General features: G+C 62.8%; 3 protein-coding genes across 3 annotated transcripts; all 3 read right to left on the bottom strand.

The window, feature by feature from the left end:
• Positions 1–3,564: 3,564 nt before the first annotated feature.
• CAMK2N1 (calcium/calmodulin dependent protein kinase II inhibitor 1) lies at positions 3,565–5,540 on the bottom strand. Its single transcript, XM_040533681.1, has 2 exons — positions 5,370–5,540; positions 3,565–4,894 (listed from the first exon to the last, which is right to left on the bottom strand). The coding sequence occupies exons 1-2, from the start codon at positions 5,527–5,529 to the stop codon at positions 4,824–4,826; spliced, it is 231 nt and encodes a 76-aa protein (XP_040389615.1). The 5' UTR covers positions 5,530–5,540; the 3' UTR covers positions 3,565–4,823.
• Positions 5,541–8,576: 3,036 nt separating this feature from the next.
• MUL1 (mitochondrial E3 ubiquitin protein ligase 1) lies at positions 8,577–11,886 on the bottom strand. The gene is made up of 4 exons (XM_040533653.1): positions 11,674–11,886; positions 11,428–11,515; positions 10,392–10,512; positions 8,577–9,932 (listed from the first exon to the last, which is right to left on the bottom strand). The coding sequence occupies exons 1-4, from the start codon at positions 11,815–11,817 to the stop codon at positions 9,200–9,202; spliced, it is 1,086 nt and encodes a 361-aa protein (XP_040389587.1). The 5' UTR covers positions 11,818–11,886; the 3' UTR covers positions 8,577–9,199.
• Positions 11,887–13,657: 1,771 nt separating this feature from the next.
• Positions 13,658–15,260, bottom strand: FAM43B (family with sequence similarity 43 member B). The gene has a single exon (XM_040533651.1). It carries the CDS (start codon positions 14,773–14,775, stop codon positions 13,873–13,875), a length of 903 nt encoding a protein of 300 aa, XP_040389585.1. The 5' UTR covers positions 14,776–15,260; the 3' UTR covers positions 13,658–13,872.
• Between the last annotated feature and the right edge of the window lie 11 nt (positions 15,261–15,271).

Raw genomic sequence — 15,271 nt, 5'->3', positions numbered from 1 at the left:
CAGCAAAGCTTCCTTGCTTTTGGGGTGGCAGCTCGATGCCTTGAGCAACGTATGAACGAGGATGTCTGATGTTCTGCTTAGTCCTCGTTAGTGGAAGCAGCTCTTTGTAATAGGAACCTTAACCCCAGGCTGAAGGGAAATGGGGAGCCTGGGGAGGGAGGCAGCAGCGGGGCTCGGGGTTCTTGCAGGATGCTCCCCGTGCCCCAGAAAATCCCCAGTTCCCAAATCTGGGGTACGAAGCTGTCACTTCGATGCTGTGAGACGTTTTCCCTGCCCCAGCCAACCCCACGCGGTGCCGCAGGGATGTGCTCCATGGGACACTCAGGGATGGGGGCGTCTCTACCTGTTGTCCCCCCGCCAGAGCAGGGACCCCACGTCCCCCCAAATCCTCAGGCAGGAAAAAAAACACCCCAACATCTTGGGTCCATGCTGTTCTCCTGGAGCAGAACACAAATCCTATGGGAACAGCCCCCCCCCCCCCCCAAAAAAAACACAACCTCTGAACGCCCCGGAACAGGGGGCAAAGGGGGGGCAGCACCCCCCCCCCCCCAGGGCACACTGTACCCGAAATCCCTTTGGTGTGGAGACACGGGGGGGGTGACAGCCCTGCTGGCTGGTCGGGGCAGGAACACCGGCATGAGGAGGGGCCCAGTGCCATCAGAACGACCGCTTTTGTGTTTTTTGTGTGTTTTTTTTAACCCTCCAAAGGTCACCGAAACTGCCCAGTTTTGAGCAACCGTGGCTTTTCAGTGAGGAACCTCTGCCACCAGCCCTGCTCCCCCCGCACCGGCGTTTTACTGGGTTGGGATCCGAAACCACACGGGAGGCTCCCCTGGTTTTCACCTTCCCCTCTCGATTTTTTCCAGTTTTCCCCCAAATGGGGGAAATCTCCCCGTTCTTCCAAAAGGTGAAATGCCCAGCAAACCCTGACCAGATCCCACTGTTCCCCCCCGCCCCCCCCCACCAGGCTTTTTTGGGGCGGGATGGGGCCGGCTCCGTCCCCTGCCTCGGATGCGCGGCTCTGGCGGCCGCGTCCCACACCTCGCTCCCCGTGTGAGGAATAAAGAAATGGCTTTTGCAGGGAACCGCTGCCCTACTTTGCCGTGCCCTATTTCTGGTGGGGGACGAGGATTTATTTCAGGCGGCACCGTGGGTGCCCGTGCTTTTCTGCGGGGTTTTGCAAGCCGGGGCTTCGCTCGGGGCAGCGTGGCGAGAGTGCTCCACGGCAGCGCAGCTCCTTTCCTTGAGCACGGGGCTGAGAGGCTTTGTTTTGAGCTTAGAAATGGTTTTTCCCCCAAAATAAATAAATAAATAAGAGCGTGGCCTGCCTCGGTCCTGCACCAGCTGCTTTGGGAACGTGGAGCCCATAGGGGCATCGTGTGAGGAAACCCCGAGGACGAGGATGGAGCAGCCCTGCTGGTGTCCCAGGGAAACCCAAACCCAGCGCGTTCCCGGCGGGATCCCTGGCCTTTCCCAACACGAGGTCTTGAATTCCTGCCCCAGATGCGAGGGGCGATGCTGCCCGAGGTTGCTGCAGTGGGGATTTGGAGCCTGCAGAGAACAGGGTGGCGTTGGGGGTGGCTGAACCTTCCCCCACGTGCTGCGGTGTGAGGGACCCCGGCACCTTCCCCAGCCCCAAAACCCCCAGACCCCAAACCCACCGGGGCACGGGATGGAGGCGCACACCTGGCTGGGGGGCTGCCATCCTGCAGGCACTGCAGGGAGCTCAGCACCTCACCCCTCCAGGCCACTTTCCCCAAAGCTCTCCAGCAATTAATCCACAAACCCGCAAACCGCTCGCATTTCATCCTTTTCCTTAATTTTTTTTTTCTTTCCCCTACCGAGAGCAGCCGGATGGACCCGGCTTTTATTTTGTGTGGTTTCCATGGGGATGCAGCACTGGAGCTGCTGCTCAGAGCCAGCTCAAGGAAGGGTCGTGTGTGTGTGTCCCCCCCCCACCCTTTAGCCCCGTGTCACCGGATCCGTCCTCGCCCCGCCAAGGTCACCGGGGAGCCCGCGGGCTGCGCGGGGCCATCTGCTAAATAATGCACGCCATAACCCCCGGCTTAAGCCTTAAATCCTCCTTCGGGGCAGCGTCTCCGCGTGGCCGGGGAATCCCGGTGGGCTCCTGCCCGTCAAAACCATGCTCTTCTCCTTTTTCCCCCATCCTCCCAGCTGCCTCCATCCCCCCCGGGGCCCCACCGCGCGCTCCCGCCCCATTATTTATTGAGCACGGCGGCCGGCGCCGCGCATGAAAGATGCATGGGGAAGGTCGGGCTGTAATTTAGCAGGATTGCCTCTTCTTTCGGCTCCCCCCCTGCTTCAGGCTCCGGTTTTCTCTGCTTTGTCCCCCCCCCCCCCCCCCCGGCTCCTCCTGGGTGTTGGGGGATTTGGGTGCTGTAGGGATGGGCGGAAAGGGGAGATGTGGCTGGCATTTCCCAGGGCCGCAGGTCGGGTTTTTTCATGCGAAACGGAGGGTTTTTGGTGAATCGGAGCAGGTGCCGGTGGCTGCATCCATCCGTGGTTGGTTTTTCCTACGGTGCTGCAGCCACCAAAGCCGGGTGCAGCATGCTCTGCTTGCACCCAGACATCCCGTGGGTGCTGCCGGGGGCAAAAACCTACTAATTTAGGGGAAAAAAAACCCTCCTGTGTGCCCACCTCCTGTTCATCAGGGTCACCAGGATGGAAATCCCCATCGCCAAGGGCTGCCCGTCCTGCACGGCCACAGCCTCGGCTGAACCCACGGGGAAAGCACCACGAACAGGTTGAATTTTATTTTTTTTTAAGGGAATGTTTTAACCAAGTTTCCCAGCCGTCCTGTACCCATTAGAAGCTGCATGGGGTAAAAAAGATGAGAAATAAGCAGCCAAGCTGTCCTGCATGTGCGGGGGGGGTGAGCACTGGTGGGGTAAGGCATGCCCAAAAAACCGCCCTGCCTCCGAACCCCCAAAATCACGAAAGCTGAGACCAAAACCCACCCCATGGAGCGATCATGGCACCCCTTTCGGGTACCTCCCGCCTCTGCAGGGCAGCACCAGCTCTGCCCAGCAGCAGGTTTTATTGTGGGATATTTATTCCTGCTAAGAACCCCCCATCCCCGTTTCCCCCAGCTCCATGTCCAGGGCTGTGCCGTAGCTTCTTGCGGAGCCTCCGCTCGAAAAAACGCGCCTGGGGCCCGGGGATGCGCCTGCACCCTCGGGTTTTGGGGGGATTTCTGAAATCTGGGGCCTCCCCACCATGCTGCCCGAATTTTCTGAAGTTATCGGTGCCTGTGCCAGGGGAGGCTCTGCAGGTGCTGAGCTTCAGGGTGAGCTGCTGCGAGCAGCAGGGACGGAGCTGTTTTGGGGTTCCCCATGCCCCCCGTTGGCTGCTCAGGCAGCCTCACATGGAGTTTAACCCCAAATTCCTCCCCCGGAGGTGTTTTCCCATCAAACCAACGAAATAAATAACCCTGCCCCCAATAAATATTAATGGCAATCAATTATTCAGACGCGCTGGCCCCGGTCACGGCGCCGTGCCCCCCCCGGCCCCCGTCAAAGCACGGCAGCTCCGGCTCGCTCGGCGTTTTGTCTCATTTTCCTTTTTATTGGTACATTGCAGAAATAGCCCTGTGTAGTGGAGGAGAAGTGCACCATACACGATATTTAAGAAAAGGAGGAAAGGAAACCTGGCTTGAGGTCTGTCATTCAGAGTCGCAAACAGAAAACAATAAAATAGGCCCTCGCACGAGAGGTGCTTGGTTTTTTTTTTTTCCCTTTTTTTTTTTTTTTTTGCATGTCATGCAAAATAGTTAAAAAGAAAGACTAGAAAAGAGAAGTCAAAGAAACCCCACGAGAGACCGACAGAGGCGTAGGAGCCGAGCGAAGCCCCGGCGCTGCCCGCGAGAGCGCAAAGCCTGGGCATGAAACGCGGCTCTCCGGCACCCAGCGTTTGGCACTCTTGTGATGATTACATCCATCAGGTTAATTTGTGATCGATTTTTTTTTTTTAATACAGTCTATTAAAGAGAGGAAACTGCCACAATATAAGAAAAAAAAAATTACCCACACTACAGACTGCATGGTTGTTAAAAAGGCCGAGCATCCCCCCCCGTACATATAAAATCTCCGTCTGCACAGAGCCGTTTGCTCACAGCAACCAAGAAGTGCAAGCTTTAAAAAATAAAACCACAATTCTCCCTCCAGTCCGTTCCTTTATAAAAGTTGTGTTTTGTTTTGTTTTTTTTCCCCCCCACGCATTCCATTGTGAACCTTAAAACGCGACCGAAATATAGATATCTATATATATTTTATATCATTTCCCAACATCGAAAGACACCAATGTAAAAAATAAAAATAAAATAAAACCAAAACGAAATCAAAGAACAGAACCAGTAGCATGGTACCTCCAAGTGCACGGATTCATTTTTGCAAGGTTAACTCGTGTAAACAAGGCGCCCGCTCGGCGCCACCCGAGGGTCCGAGCCCCGGCGCTGCGCTCGCCGTCCCCGGCGCAGAAACCCGCAGCGCCTCCGTCCCTCGCGAGCCTTTGTGGACGTGGCTGGGGGGGGGGCGGATTTTGGAGCGGGTTTTATTCTTTTTTTCCCCAATTATTTTTTTTTTTTGTATGTAATTTTGCATCTCACGGGGATCCTGTGCTGTCCTGTCGCCTGCATCCCCTGCGCGGCGTGCTGGCGGTGACGGCGCTCCGAGCCCGGCGCGTTGGTTCTCCCGGTGCTTTTTTTTTTTTTTTTTTTAGTTAATTTTTGCCAAAAACCTGGGATATTGGAAACCGCCCCCCCCCACACCCGGCCCCAGTTTTCACCGAATGTCCCCGGAGAGGTATTAAACACCGGGAGGGGCCTTTTCGGAGAGATTTTGCAGCACGTCATCGATTCTATCATCTTCGATAACCACTGGAAAGCAGGAAAAAAAAATAAAGAAAGGGGAAAAAAAATGAAAGCAAAAGCGGGGTTGTGAATGCGGTGCGGCAGAGCCGGGCGGGGAGATGGCACCGGGGGGGGGATGAGAGAGTGCCCGGGGTGGGGGGCACGGTTCTGGGGGGGGGATGAGGAGGGTGCCCGGGGCAAGGGGAGCACCCCAGGGGCACGGTCCTGGGGAGGGGATGCGGAGGGTGCCCGGGGTGGGGGGCACGGTATTGGGGGGGGGGATGCGGGGCACCCTTGGGATCCCCGGGGCGGGGGGGGGAGCATCCCCAGGGCGCGACCCCAGGATGTGTGCGCCGCACCCCTGGGGACACCGAGGGACCCACGGGGGGGGGATGCGGGACACCCTTGGGATCCCCGGGGGTGCCAGATGCGGGGCGAGCATCCCCGGGGGGGTCCCCGGAGCAGGCTCCCGGCGCCCCCCCGCCCCGATTTCGGTACCCACCTCTCTTGCTGCGCCCGATCTGCCCCAGCTTGGGCGGCCTCTTGCCCTGCCCGGCCGCCAGGAGACCGTCGGGGCCGCGGAGGCGGACGGGGAAAGGCAGCTCCCCCCCCGCCGCGCCCCCCGCCAGCTGCCCCTCGCCGTAGGGCGGCCCCTCCGCCATGCCCGGGGAGGGGGGGGGGGGCCCGGCGGCGGGAGGGGGGGGCCCGGTGGTGCCGCCTCCCCCCCCCGACAGCCTCCCGGGGCTCGGGGGGCCCGCGAGCCCCCCCGGGGCAGCGGCTCGGCGGAGCGGGGCGGCCGCCCCGTCACATCCCGGCCCGGCCCCGGCCCGGCTCTGGCGGCTCCGGTGGCTCCGCGGCGGCGGCACCGGCGGCGGCGGCGATAGAGGAGCGGGGGGCGGGGAGCGGGGCGGGGCGGGGAGCGGGGAGCGGCCCCCCCCCGGGACCGGGACCGCCTCCCGGAGGGGTGGCCCCGGCAGGCTCGGGGATCCCCGGGGTGCCCCGAGGCGGGGGGAGAGCCCTAAGGGGCCGGGGGGCGAGGGGGTGACCCGCTAAGACCGTCGAGGTGGCCGGGGATGCCCTGTAACAATCTATGGGGAGCCCGGAGCCGCCCTATAACCATCTATGGGGAGCCTGGAACCACCTTATAACCATCTATGGGGAGCCCGGAGCAGCCCTATAACAATCTATGGGGAGCCTGGAACCACCTTATAACCATCTATGGGGAGCCCGGAGATGCCCTGTAACAATCTATGGGGAGCCCGAAGCCACCCTATAACCATCTATGGGGAGCCTGAAGCCACCCTATAACTATCTATGGGGAGCCTGAAGCCACCCTATAACCATCTATGGGGAGCCTGAAGCCACCCTATAACTATCTATGGGGAGCCCGGAGCTGCCCTATAGCAATCTATAGGGAGCCTGAAGCCACCCTACAACAATTTATAGGGAGCCCAAAGCCGCCCTATAACAGTCTGTGAACCTGGAGCCGCCCCATAACAGCCTGTGGGGAGCCCGAAGCCACCCCATAACAATCTATGGGGAGCCCGGAGCAGCCCTATAACAATCTACAGGGAGCCCGAAGCCACCCTATAACAATCTATAGGGAGCCCGGAGCAGCCTTATAACCATCTATGGGGAGCCCGAAGCCACCCTATAACCATCTATGGGGAGCCCGGAGATGCTCTATAACAATCTATGGGGAGCCCGAAGCCACCCTATAACCATCTATGGGGAGCCCGGAGATGCCCTATAACAATCTATGGGGAGCCCGGAGATGCCCTATAACCATCTATGGGGAGCCTGAAGCCACCCTATAACTATCTATGGGGAGCCCGGAGCAGCCCTATAGCAATCTATAGGGAGCCTGAAGCCACCCTACAACAATCTATAGGGAGCCCAAAGCCGCCCTATAACTGTCTGTGAACCTGGAGCCGCCCCATAACAGCCTGTGGGGAGCCCGAAGCCACCCCATAACAATCTATGGGGAGCCCGGAGCAGCCCTATAACAATCTACAGGGAGCCCGAAGCCACCCTATAACAATCTATAGGGAGCCTGGAGCAGCCCTATAACCATCTATGGGGAGCCTGAAGCCACCCTATAACAATCTATGGGGAGCCTGGAGCTGCCCCATAACAATCTACAGGGAAACCGGAGCCACCCTATAACTATCTATGGGGAGCCTGAAGCCACCCTATAACCATCTATGGGGAGCCTGAAGCCACCCTATAACTATCTATGGGGAGCCCGGAGCTGCCCTATAGCAATCTATAGGGAGCCTGAAGCCACCCTACAACAATCTACAGGGAGCCCAAAGCCGCCCTATAACAGTCTGTGAACCTGGAGCCGCCCCATAACAGCCTGCGGGGAGCCCGGAGCTCCGTGCCACGTCCCCGTGCCAGCCCTCCCCAGGGGGCCGTGACATTTCCACCCGGCTTCCCCGACGGTCTCGCTGCAGGGGGGCGAGAATCGGCCGGGTTTTGTTCCTGGCAAAGCCCCCGGTGCGGGCGAGGGGCAAAGGGACGGGGGCGGTGGCGGCGGCGTGAGGGTTTGGGGGGGTGGGGGGGGGGGGGAAGAGCACACAGGACGCTGGTGTCCCCGCTGCATCCCCTACAAAGTCAGAGGGGTGGCAGCGGGGCCAAAAATCTCTACTCGCGCTAGGCTGGGGCACAACGGGGCGTTCGGGGGGGCAGGCGAAGGCCGGGGGAGCGGGGCTGGGGCTCGCTGCCCCCGTCCCCCCCGTGCTGCCTGCCCGGCGGGGTGCGCCCCGAGCCCCTCCGCTGGCAGCGCCGTGTGCGAACGCCCCCGACACCCCCGAGCTGCCAGCTCCTTACGTAAGGGTGCGCCTCCGCCCGAGATACCGCGGGGAAGAAGCTCCCGAACAGGAGGCGAAAGGTAGCGGGGAGAGCGCTGCCCCCCCCCCCACACACACCCCCTCCCCACCCCAGGCTTATTTTTAGGCTCCCCGCGTCCCGTGGGGGTGACGTCCCCGTGGTCCCCCGGCGGGACAGGGCCGTTTGGGGTTTTTTTTGCGGGTTTTTTTTTTTTTTTTTTGGGGGGTGCTGCCGCTCCCCGCGCGGGGAAAGGGGGAGCTGGGTGGGAAGAGGCTCCTCGGTGGCCATGGGAAAAACCCCTGACCCCGCAGCAAAGCGGGCTTCTGGCGCTCGTCGTGCCCAGCTGAGGTGGTTTTAGGGCAGGGGCAGCAGCGTGCGAAGGGCGAGGAGGGGGCAGGAGGGAGCCAGCCCCGCGGGTGCTGCTGCTTCTGCTTTTTCCCTGCCTCCCCCTGCCGCAGCAGAAAGGCGCCGCCACCCACAGCCCGCCCGGACGCGGCCCTTCCCGGCGCTGGGGTCCCGCTCTGCTTTTAGGGCTGCCGGAGAAGGGGGTTGGGTTTTTTGGGGGGGGGGGTTTCTCCTGGCAGAACCAGGCCAAAGCGCGCCGGCTGCGGGGCGTTCCGGCCGGTTAACGCCCGACCAAACCCCGCCCGCTGCTCACAACTTCTCCCGGCAGCTGGCAGAGAGGCGTTTCTCTTGGAACGTGCCCGAGAGCAGGGTGCGGGCAGGCCGGAACCAGAGGGCAAAGTACCGCGGCCGCTCCTCGGCCGTCGCTGCGTGCCCCGAGCCCCCGGGGGGGGTTCCCCTCATCCTCCCGGGGTGGGGAGAGCCGGAGGCGGCGCTGTCAGGGCCCCAGGGAGGTAACGAGCCGAGCCGAACCCACCTCTCGGCCACTTTTATTATTTTACAGCCCGCTCCAGCTCCCAGCTCGAGCCTGGCCGCGGAAATCGCGCTGTCACTTCCTCGTTCTCCTGTCCTGGCGCGGTGAGGAACCAAGGGCCCCCCGCCACGCGCGGCAGGAGGCCTCGGGGCAGGCGAGGGAAACGCCGCTCCCCTCTTGCCCCACAAACACCAGCGTTCACGCAAAACCCCGCAGAAGCTCCGCAGGAGACCGTCCTGCCCAGGGGGCGGAGGAGCTGCTGCTAGGCGGCAGTGCCGCCCGCGTGCCGCAGCCTCCCAGCAGCCCTCTCGCAGCTTTCTGTCGCCAAGTTTTCCCACCCCGGGTATTTCAGCAGCGAGCTGGCCGTCGGCCTCCGCGCAAACCTTCCTCCGTACCCAGCCGAAGCGCCCCGCTCTGCTCCAGCCCCCTCCCCTCCCCCAGCATTTTCGATTCTCTTCCCAGCAAAACAAAAACAAAAACAAAAAAAAAAAAAAAACCAAGAAACCAAACGCGCACAAACCACCTGCCCAAGCAGCGAGACGTGTCAGCCGAAGCAGGAGCAGCGAGAAACCCCCCGCAGGGAGGGAGCTTTAACGCCCCGAAGCCCCCCCGGGCGCGGGGGTTCAGCTGTTGTAGAGGGGAACCACCCTGGCGATGGGCTGCCTGCAGACGGGGCACGCCTTGGGGTCCCGCAGGGCGCGGTAGCACTCGCTGCAGGAGCAGACGTGGCCGCACTCCAGGAAGACGCAGGCCTTGGCGTTGCTCAGGCAGATCACGCAGGCGTTTCTCGGCCCCTCCGCGCCCTCCGCGCCGGCTTCGCGCGTCAGCCGCTGCTCCTGGGCTTGCCTGAACTCCTCCTGCAGCTGCTTGAGGCGCTGCCTCTCGCGGCGGTGCCGGTACTGCTTCCGCAGGAGGAAGAAGAGGACGGCGCAGGTGGCGAAGCCGGAGAGGACGGCGAGGACCTTCCAGAGCCTGACGTTCGCCTGCTGCTTCTGCAGCAAGGCGTCGAAGTCCGCGCTGCTCAGGTAGTACCGCAGGCCCTGCTTGGGCGGCTGCAGCCTGATGGTGTTGCTGTCCAGCACCAGCTCCCCCACGCCCGTCAGCACCGTCCCCACCTTCAGCATCTGCTCCGTCTCCTGGATGCCCTTGGGGCGCTCGCCGCTGATGTAGTGGCCGAGGACGTCGGTGAAGGACTGCACCGAGGGGTGGAACTTCTCGTACACCGTCTCCAGGCTGAGCTCGGCGGCTTCCAGCGGCTTCATCACCCTCACGGCGACGCCGGCGCCGTCCTCCGGAGGGGCCAGGTCGAAGGGGGCCGCGTTGGTCCGCTGGTGGATCACCTTCTCGTAGTCGTTCCTGGGGGACAGAGCGAGCGTCGGCGCTTCCCCAGGCGCCGGAGCAGCGGGGAAACGCGCCGCCGTTGGGCTGGCAGCGCCGACAGCCGCGCTGTCAGCAGCACGGAGCGAGGGCTGTCACGCCGCAGGGTGCCCGCACCTCGGGGTGTCGCCCTCCTCCCTTCCCTCAGCGCTCCCAGCATCACGGAGAAGGCGCTCGGGGACAGCTAAACCCCCTTAACCCCCCCTTAACCCCCCCCCCCCCCAAACCCCGGTCACCTCTGCAGCTGTGACAAGCCACGGCGCAGCGAGCAGCGCTGCCCGCCGCGCGTGAATTGAAGGCGTTATCTGACGAGCTGAGGCCGCTCGGGCGCGGGGAAACCGTGGCCGGCTCCGCGACGTAGAGGCCGGAGGCGCCGGCGGACGCGGTCCCCGCGCTGGGGGGGGGGGGGGGCCTCTCCTGGGGGCGCGGGAGACGTACCAGAGGTGGGTGGTTCGGTTCCACACCATCTTGTGCTCCTGCAGCGTCAGCCTCTGCACCACGCCCTCGCAGTCCTCCACGAACTGGCTGCTCAGGGTGTCCTTCACGGAGCGCACCACGCCTGCAACACAGCCGGCGCTCACGGGGGGGCCGTCCTCGCACACCGGGGCGAGGGGGGGGGGGGGGGGGGGCACGGGCACCGAGTGGGGCCGGGGCGCCAAACCCTCAGGCTGCGAGGCGGTGCGTGACAGCCACGGGGTTGGGGTTTTCAGGAAAAAAAAGAGGGGTTTTTGGTGAAACGCGTGGGCTGGGGAGGGGTAACGGGAGAGGGGGGGGTCGTCCTCACACGGGGGGGGCGCACAAACACCGAGGGGGGCCGGGGCACCAAGCCCTCACGCTGCGAGGCACCGCCTGACGGCCACGAGGTGCGCGTAGGGTTGGCGTTATTAGGAAAAAAGGTGTTTTTTTGGTGAAATGCACGGGGTGGGTCGTCCTCGTACAGGGAGGGGGGCACGGACACCAAGGGGGGGGCAGGGCACCAAGCGCTCACACTGCAAGGCACCACCTGACAGCCGCAGGGTTGGGATTTTTCGGCAAAAAGGGGGGTTTTTGGTGAAACGCGTGGGCTGGGAAGGGGTAACGGGGTGGGGGGGGGGGTGGTCCTCACACATGGGGGGTGCGCAGACACCAAGGGGGGCTGGAACACCAAGCCCTCACACTGTGAGGCACCGCCTGACAGCCGCGAGGTGTGTGAAGGGTTGGGATTTTTAGAAAAAAAAAGGGGATTTTGGTGAAACTCATGGGCTGGGGGGGGGATAACGGGGGGGGGGGTCATCCTCATACTGGGGCGGGGGGGCACGGACACCGAGGAGGGTTGGGGCACCAAGCCCTCATGCCGCGAGGCACCGCCTGACAGCCACGAGGTGTGTATAGCGCTGGGATTTTTAGGAAAAAAGGTTTTTTTTGGTGAAATACACGGGCTGGAGGGGGTGGGGGGTGGGGGGTCAGCAGCCCCCCTCCCCAGCCCCTCTCCTACCTTCGATGACCGCATAGGGCACGCAGCGCCCCGGCGCCTCCAGCAGCACGGCCCGCAGCTCCCCGTCCAGCCGCAGCCTCCTGGCGCCCTGCGGGACGGGAGGAGGAAGAGGAGGAGGAGGAGGAGAAGAAGAAGTCGGCGGGGGCCGAGCGGCGGCGGCGGAGGAGCTAGGCCGCGGCCTAGGCCCGGGCCCGGCGTTCGGGGCTCGGGGCTTCGCGTTCGGCCCCGGGGGCTCCCGGCACGCACCTGGAGGCCGCGGGCCAGCCGGGCCTTGCGGCGGTACGCGGAGCACAGCAGCGCCGTGAGGGCGGCGCTGGCCGCCAGCAGCGCGGCCTGCAGGGCCGAGGGCCGCCCGCCGCCTCCGCCGCCCTCCATGGCCGCCGTCACCATGGCAACCGGCGCGGCGCGGCCCGATGGCGTCACGCGGCCTGGACGCTCTAGGAAGCGACCATAGAGCGCGCGGTCCTCCGAGGGGGAGAGGGGCGGGGGCGCGGTCCTCCAACGGGGGGGGGGGGTGGACCCCAGTACTGAGCCCCTTTTTTTGTTTGGTTGGTTTGGTTTGGTTTTTGATTATTTTTTTTTTAGGAGAGGATTAGCCCCAATCTCAGCCTCGCCCCCGCAGGGTTTTGGAGGGGGATAAACCCAAATCCCAGCCCCACTGCACTTTTGGTGGGAAGATTAGCCCAAATCCAAGCCTCCCACCCCCAGATTTTTGGGATTTGGGGATTTTTGAGGCTAAATCCCAGCCTCACAGGGCTTTTGGGGACGATTAGCCCAAAACCCAGACCCACAGCACTTTTCTGGGGGGGAGATAATAGCCCAAATCCCAGCCCCACTGCACTTTTTGGGGGAAGATTAGCCCAAATACAAGCATCTCACCCTCAGAATTTTGGGATTTTTGAGGCTAAATCCCAGCCTCACAGGGCTTTTGGGGGGATTAGGCCAAATCCCAGACCCAATGCGCTTTTTTTGGGGGAAGATTAGCCCAAATTCAAGCCTCCCACCCCCAGAATTTGGGGATTTTTGAGGCTAAATCCCAGCCTCAGGACTTTTTTGGGGGGATTAGCCCAAATCCCAGCCCCACTGCACTTTTTTGGGGGGATTAGCCCAAATCCCAGCCCCACTGCACTTTTTTTGGCGGGGGAGAATTAGCCCAAATGGCAGTCCCACAGCGCTTTTTTTGGGTGGGGATGAGGCCAAATCCCAGCCATACAGCACTGTTTTGGGGGAGGATTATTCTAAATCCCAGCCTCATGGGGTTTTCGGGGGGGGGATTAGCCCAAATTCCACCCTCATAGCACTTTTTTTGGGGGGTGGGGTTAGCCCAAATCCCATCCTCACAGTACTTGGGGGGGCTTAGCCTAAATCCCAGCCTCACAGGGTTTTTTGGGGGGAATTAGCCAAAATCACAGACTCACTGAATTTATTGGATAGGGATTAACCCAAACCCCAGTCCCATAGCCCTTTTTTAGGGGGGTTAACTGAAATCCCAGCCCCACGATGCTTTTTTTGAGGGGGGGGGATTAATCCAAACCTCAGCCCCACAAGCCCTTTGAGTGGGGCAGCCCAAATCCGCCAGGATTTTGGAGGGGGACAGCCTCACCTCAGCCCCACATTGCTTTATTTTTGGTAGGGATTAGCCCAAATCCAAGCCCCACAAGACCCTGTGGAGGGGGCAGCCAAATGCCAGGCCCTCCAAAGGTTGGGAGGGACCAGGCGAAAACCCCTTTTCCCCCAGGTGTTGGGTTTTTTTTTTTGGGGGGGAACCTGCCCCAACCCCATCCCCACAGTGTGGGGCAACAGCCCCCCATAGTTCCCCCCACAGCGCAGCCCCCAGACCCATTTCCCCACATCCCTGCACCCTCCCACCCTCACTGCTGCTCCTGCCAGGGTGGGGGGAGCAGTAACTGGGTGAAAAACAATAATTTTGGGTAAAAACCACCATATTTAGGGCCTCGGGGCTGCGCAGGGCCCCATATTTAAAGCCCCGAGTTGCCATGGCTACACAGAGCATCGCGCACAGGAAAAGCGCCCGGGACCCCACAGCCCCCCCGCCTCCCCCCGGAGTGGAAATTTTACCCTGGGAAAGGTAAAAAAAAAAACAAAACGTAAAAATGGGTTAAATCCAAATAAACCCCGACAAACCGTCCCGGCTGGGCGCTGCGCTTTTAACTCTTCCTGCCCCGTTCCCCAGGCTGGCGAGAGACAAGGCGCCGTCACACGCAGCAAACGCGCTTTATTTCCACTTTATTTCGGCCTCCACGGGTCAGAGGGGGGGGTCCTGGGGTGGCAGCCCCCCCCCCCCTTTTTTCCCAGTGCCACGTTTGCCAGCAAACCCTCTCGTCCAGTGTCCCCGAGGCCCCTTTGGGGCCCTCTCAACGTCCACCAAATGGCGGTGCCGATGGGCTCCTTGTCCTGGGGGGGGGGGTTTCGGGGGGGCTTTGCTCAGCACAAGGGGGGGAGAGGGCCACGCAGGCTGCACCCCCGCATCTCCCTGGCCAGCCGCAGCACGGCGGCTCGCTCGCCGAGGCCTCCGTCGCCCCTCGGCCCGCAGCCGGTGCCCATGGCTTCCTCCTCGTCCTCCTCCAAGATGGAGCTGAGGCGCGGGGCGCAGCGGGCCCGCTCGGCCGGCGGGCGGTAGGGGCACTTGGCGTTGAGCAGCTTGCGCAGGGGCACCAGGGGGACGATGGCTTCGCCCAGGAGCTGCTGCTGGACGTGGTGGACGTCGTTCTGCCTCTTGAGCCGCTTGAACTCGTTGAAGGCGGAGGCGGAGGTCTGGAAGAGGAGCAGGGCCATGGCGCGCGCCGTGGCGGCTTTGGGGACGAGGACGGCGTGGCAGCGCAGCACCACCGCCTTGTTCTTCACCTGGTGCCGGTAGACCCACGCGAACACCTTGGGGTGCCGCCGGTCGGCCGCGCAGTAGGTGATGCGGTGCAGCAGGTACGCGTGGCCCGGCCGGCGGGCCCCCTTCTCGCCGGGCGCCATGCGGATGCCGTGGGGCCCCAGCGTCAGCTTCATCTTGGCCCCCCCGGCCCCGGCTTCGCTCTTGGCCCAGATCTTGCCCACCGCCTCCTCCGTGCAGCCCTCGCCCTTGGCGTGCAGCGTGACGGCGTTGCCCAGGTACCGCACCGTGTACGTCGGGTCCTCCTTGTTCAGCTCCACTTTCTGCCGCCGGCCGCCGAAAACGCTGCCCAGGCGCTCCAGCGGGCACTCGGGCAGCAGGTCCGGGCAGGAGCGCAAGAAGCTGGCCAGCAGCGAGGCGTAGCCCAGCCCGGGGCCCAGGCTCTTCCCTTTGCACTTACGTTCATTTTCCACCAGCACGAACTTGCTCCGGCGCCAGGGCAGCATCCCCACCGCTCCCCCCGCCGTCGTCTCCGGCTGCTAATCGCCTCGCCGGCAAACGGAGGGGCCCCCAACCCCGGCAGGTTGGCTCGGGGGTGTCCCCCCCCAACACCGGGTGCCCCTTTTTTCCCCCAGCGGGATCCCTCGGAGGAGGACGAGGAGCCGGGAGCGAGCAGGCGCTGCGAGAGAGCGGAGAGCGGTGGCTGCAGGGACGCAGCTCTCCGTGGGCTGCTCCACCTCCCCGCGACGCCGCATCGCGCGGGGAGAGCCGCGGCGCGCACCCCCTGCCAAAACCGTGGAGAGGCAGGGGGAAAAAAAATATGGAGATTTCTCTTAGAGATCAACAAAAATAAGGACGAAACGCAGCCCACCCCTCAGCTCGAGACAGACCCCGAGCCGTGCCGGCTGCAGCCCCGCAGGGATGCCCCCCACGGGGGGGGGAAATGGAGGCAGAAGCCCTGGGAATGATTTTGAGGAGCTTTGGGCACGGCTCCTGAGCCCG

This window comes from Cygnus olor, chromosome 21, assembly GCF_009769625.2.
Source record: "Cygnus olor isolate bCygOlo1 chromosome 21, bCygOlo1.pri.v2, whole genome shotgun sequence".
NCBI lineage: Eukaryota > Metazoa > Chordata > Aves > Anseriformes > Anatidae > Cygnus > Cygnus olor.
Note: the sequence above shows the minus strand (reverse complement) of the source record. Positions and strands in the feature narration are given on the sequence as shown.

What these genes read in the sequence shown, in the direction of transcription:
- CAMK2N1 (XM_040533681.1), bottom strand. Translation starts at nt 5,529, where the DNA reads ATGGCGGAGGGGCCGCCCTACGGCGAGGGGCAGCTGGCGGGGGGCGCG. An exon ending in GATCGGGCGCAGCAAGAGAG is followed by an intron (nt 4,895 to 5,369) that starts GTGGGTACCGAA and finishes CCTGCTTTCCAG; the next exon opens with TGGTTATCGAAGATGATAGA.
- MUL1 (XM_040533653.1), bottom strand. Translation starts at nt 11,817, where the DNA reads ATGGTGACGGCGGCCATGGAGGGCGGCGGAGGCGGCGGGCGGCCCTCG. An exon ending in GGCTGGCCCGCGGCCTCCAG is followed by an intron (nt 11,516 to 11,673) that starts GTGCGTGCCGGG and finishes CCCGTCCCGCAG; the next exon opens with GGCGCCAGGAGGCTGCGGCT. An exon ending in GCCCTATGCGGTCATCGAAG is followed by an intron (nt 10,513 to 11,427) that starts GTAGGAGAGGGG and finishes GCTGTGTTGCAG; the next exon opens with GCGTGGTGCGCTCCGTGAAG.
- FAM43B (XM_040533651.1), bottom strand. Translation starts at nt 14,775, where the DNA reads ATGCTGCCCTGGCGCCGGAGCAAGTTCGTGCTGGTGGAAAATGAACGT.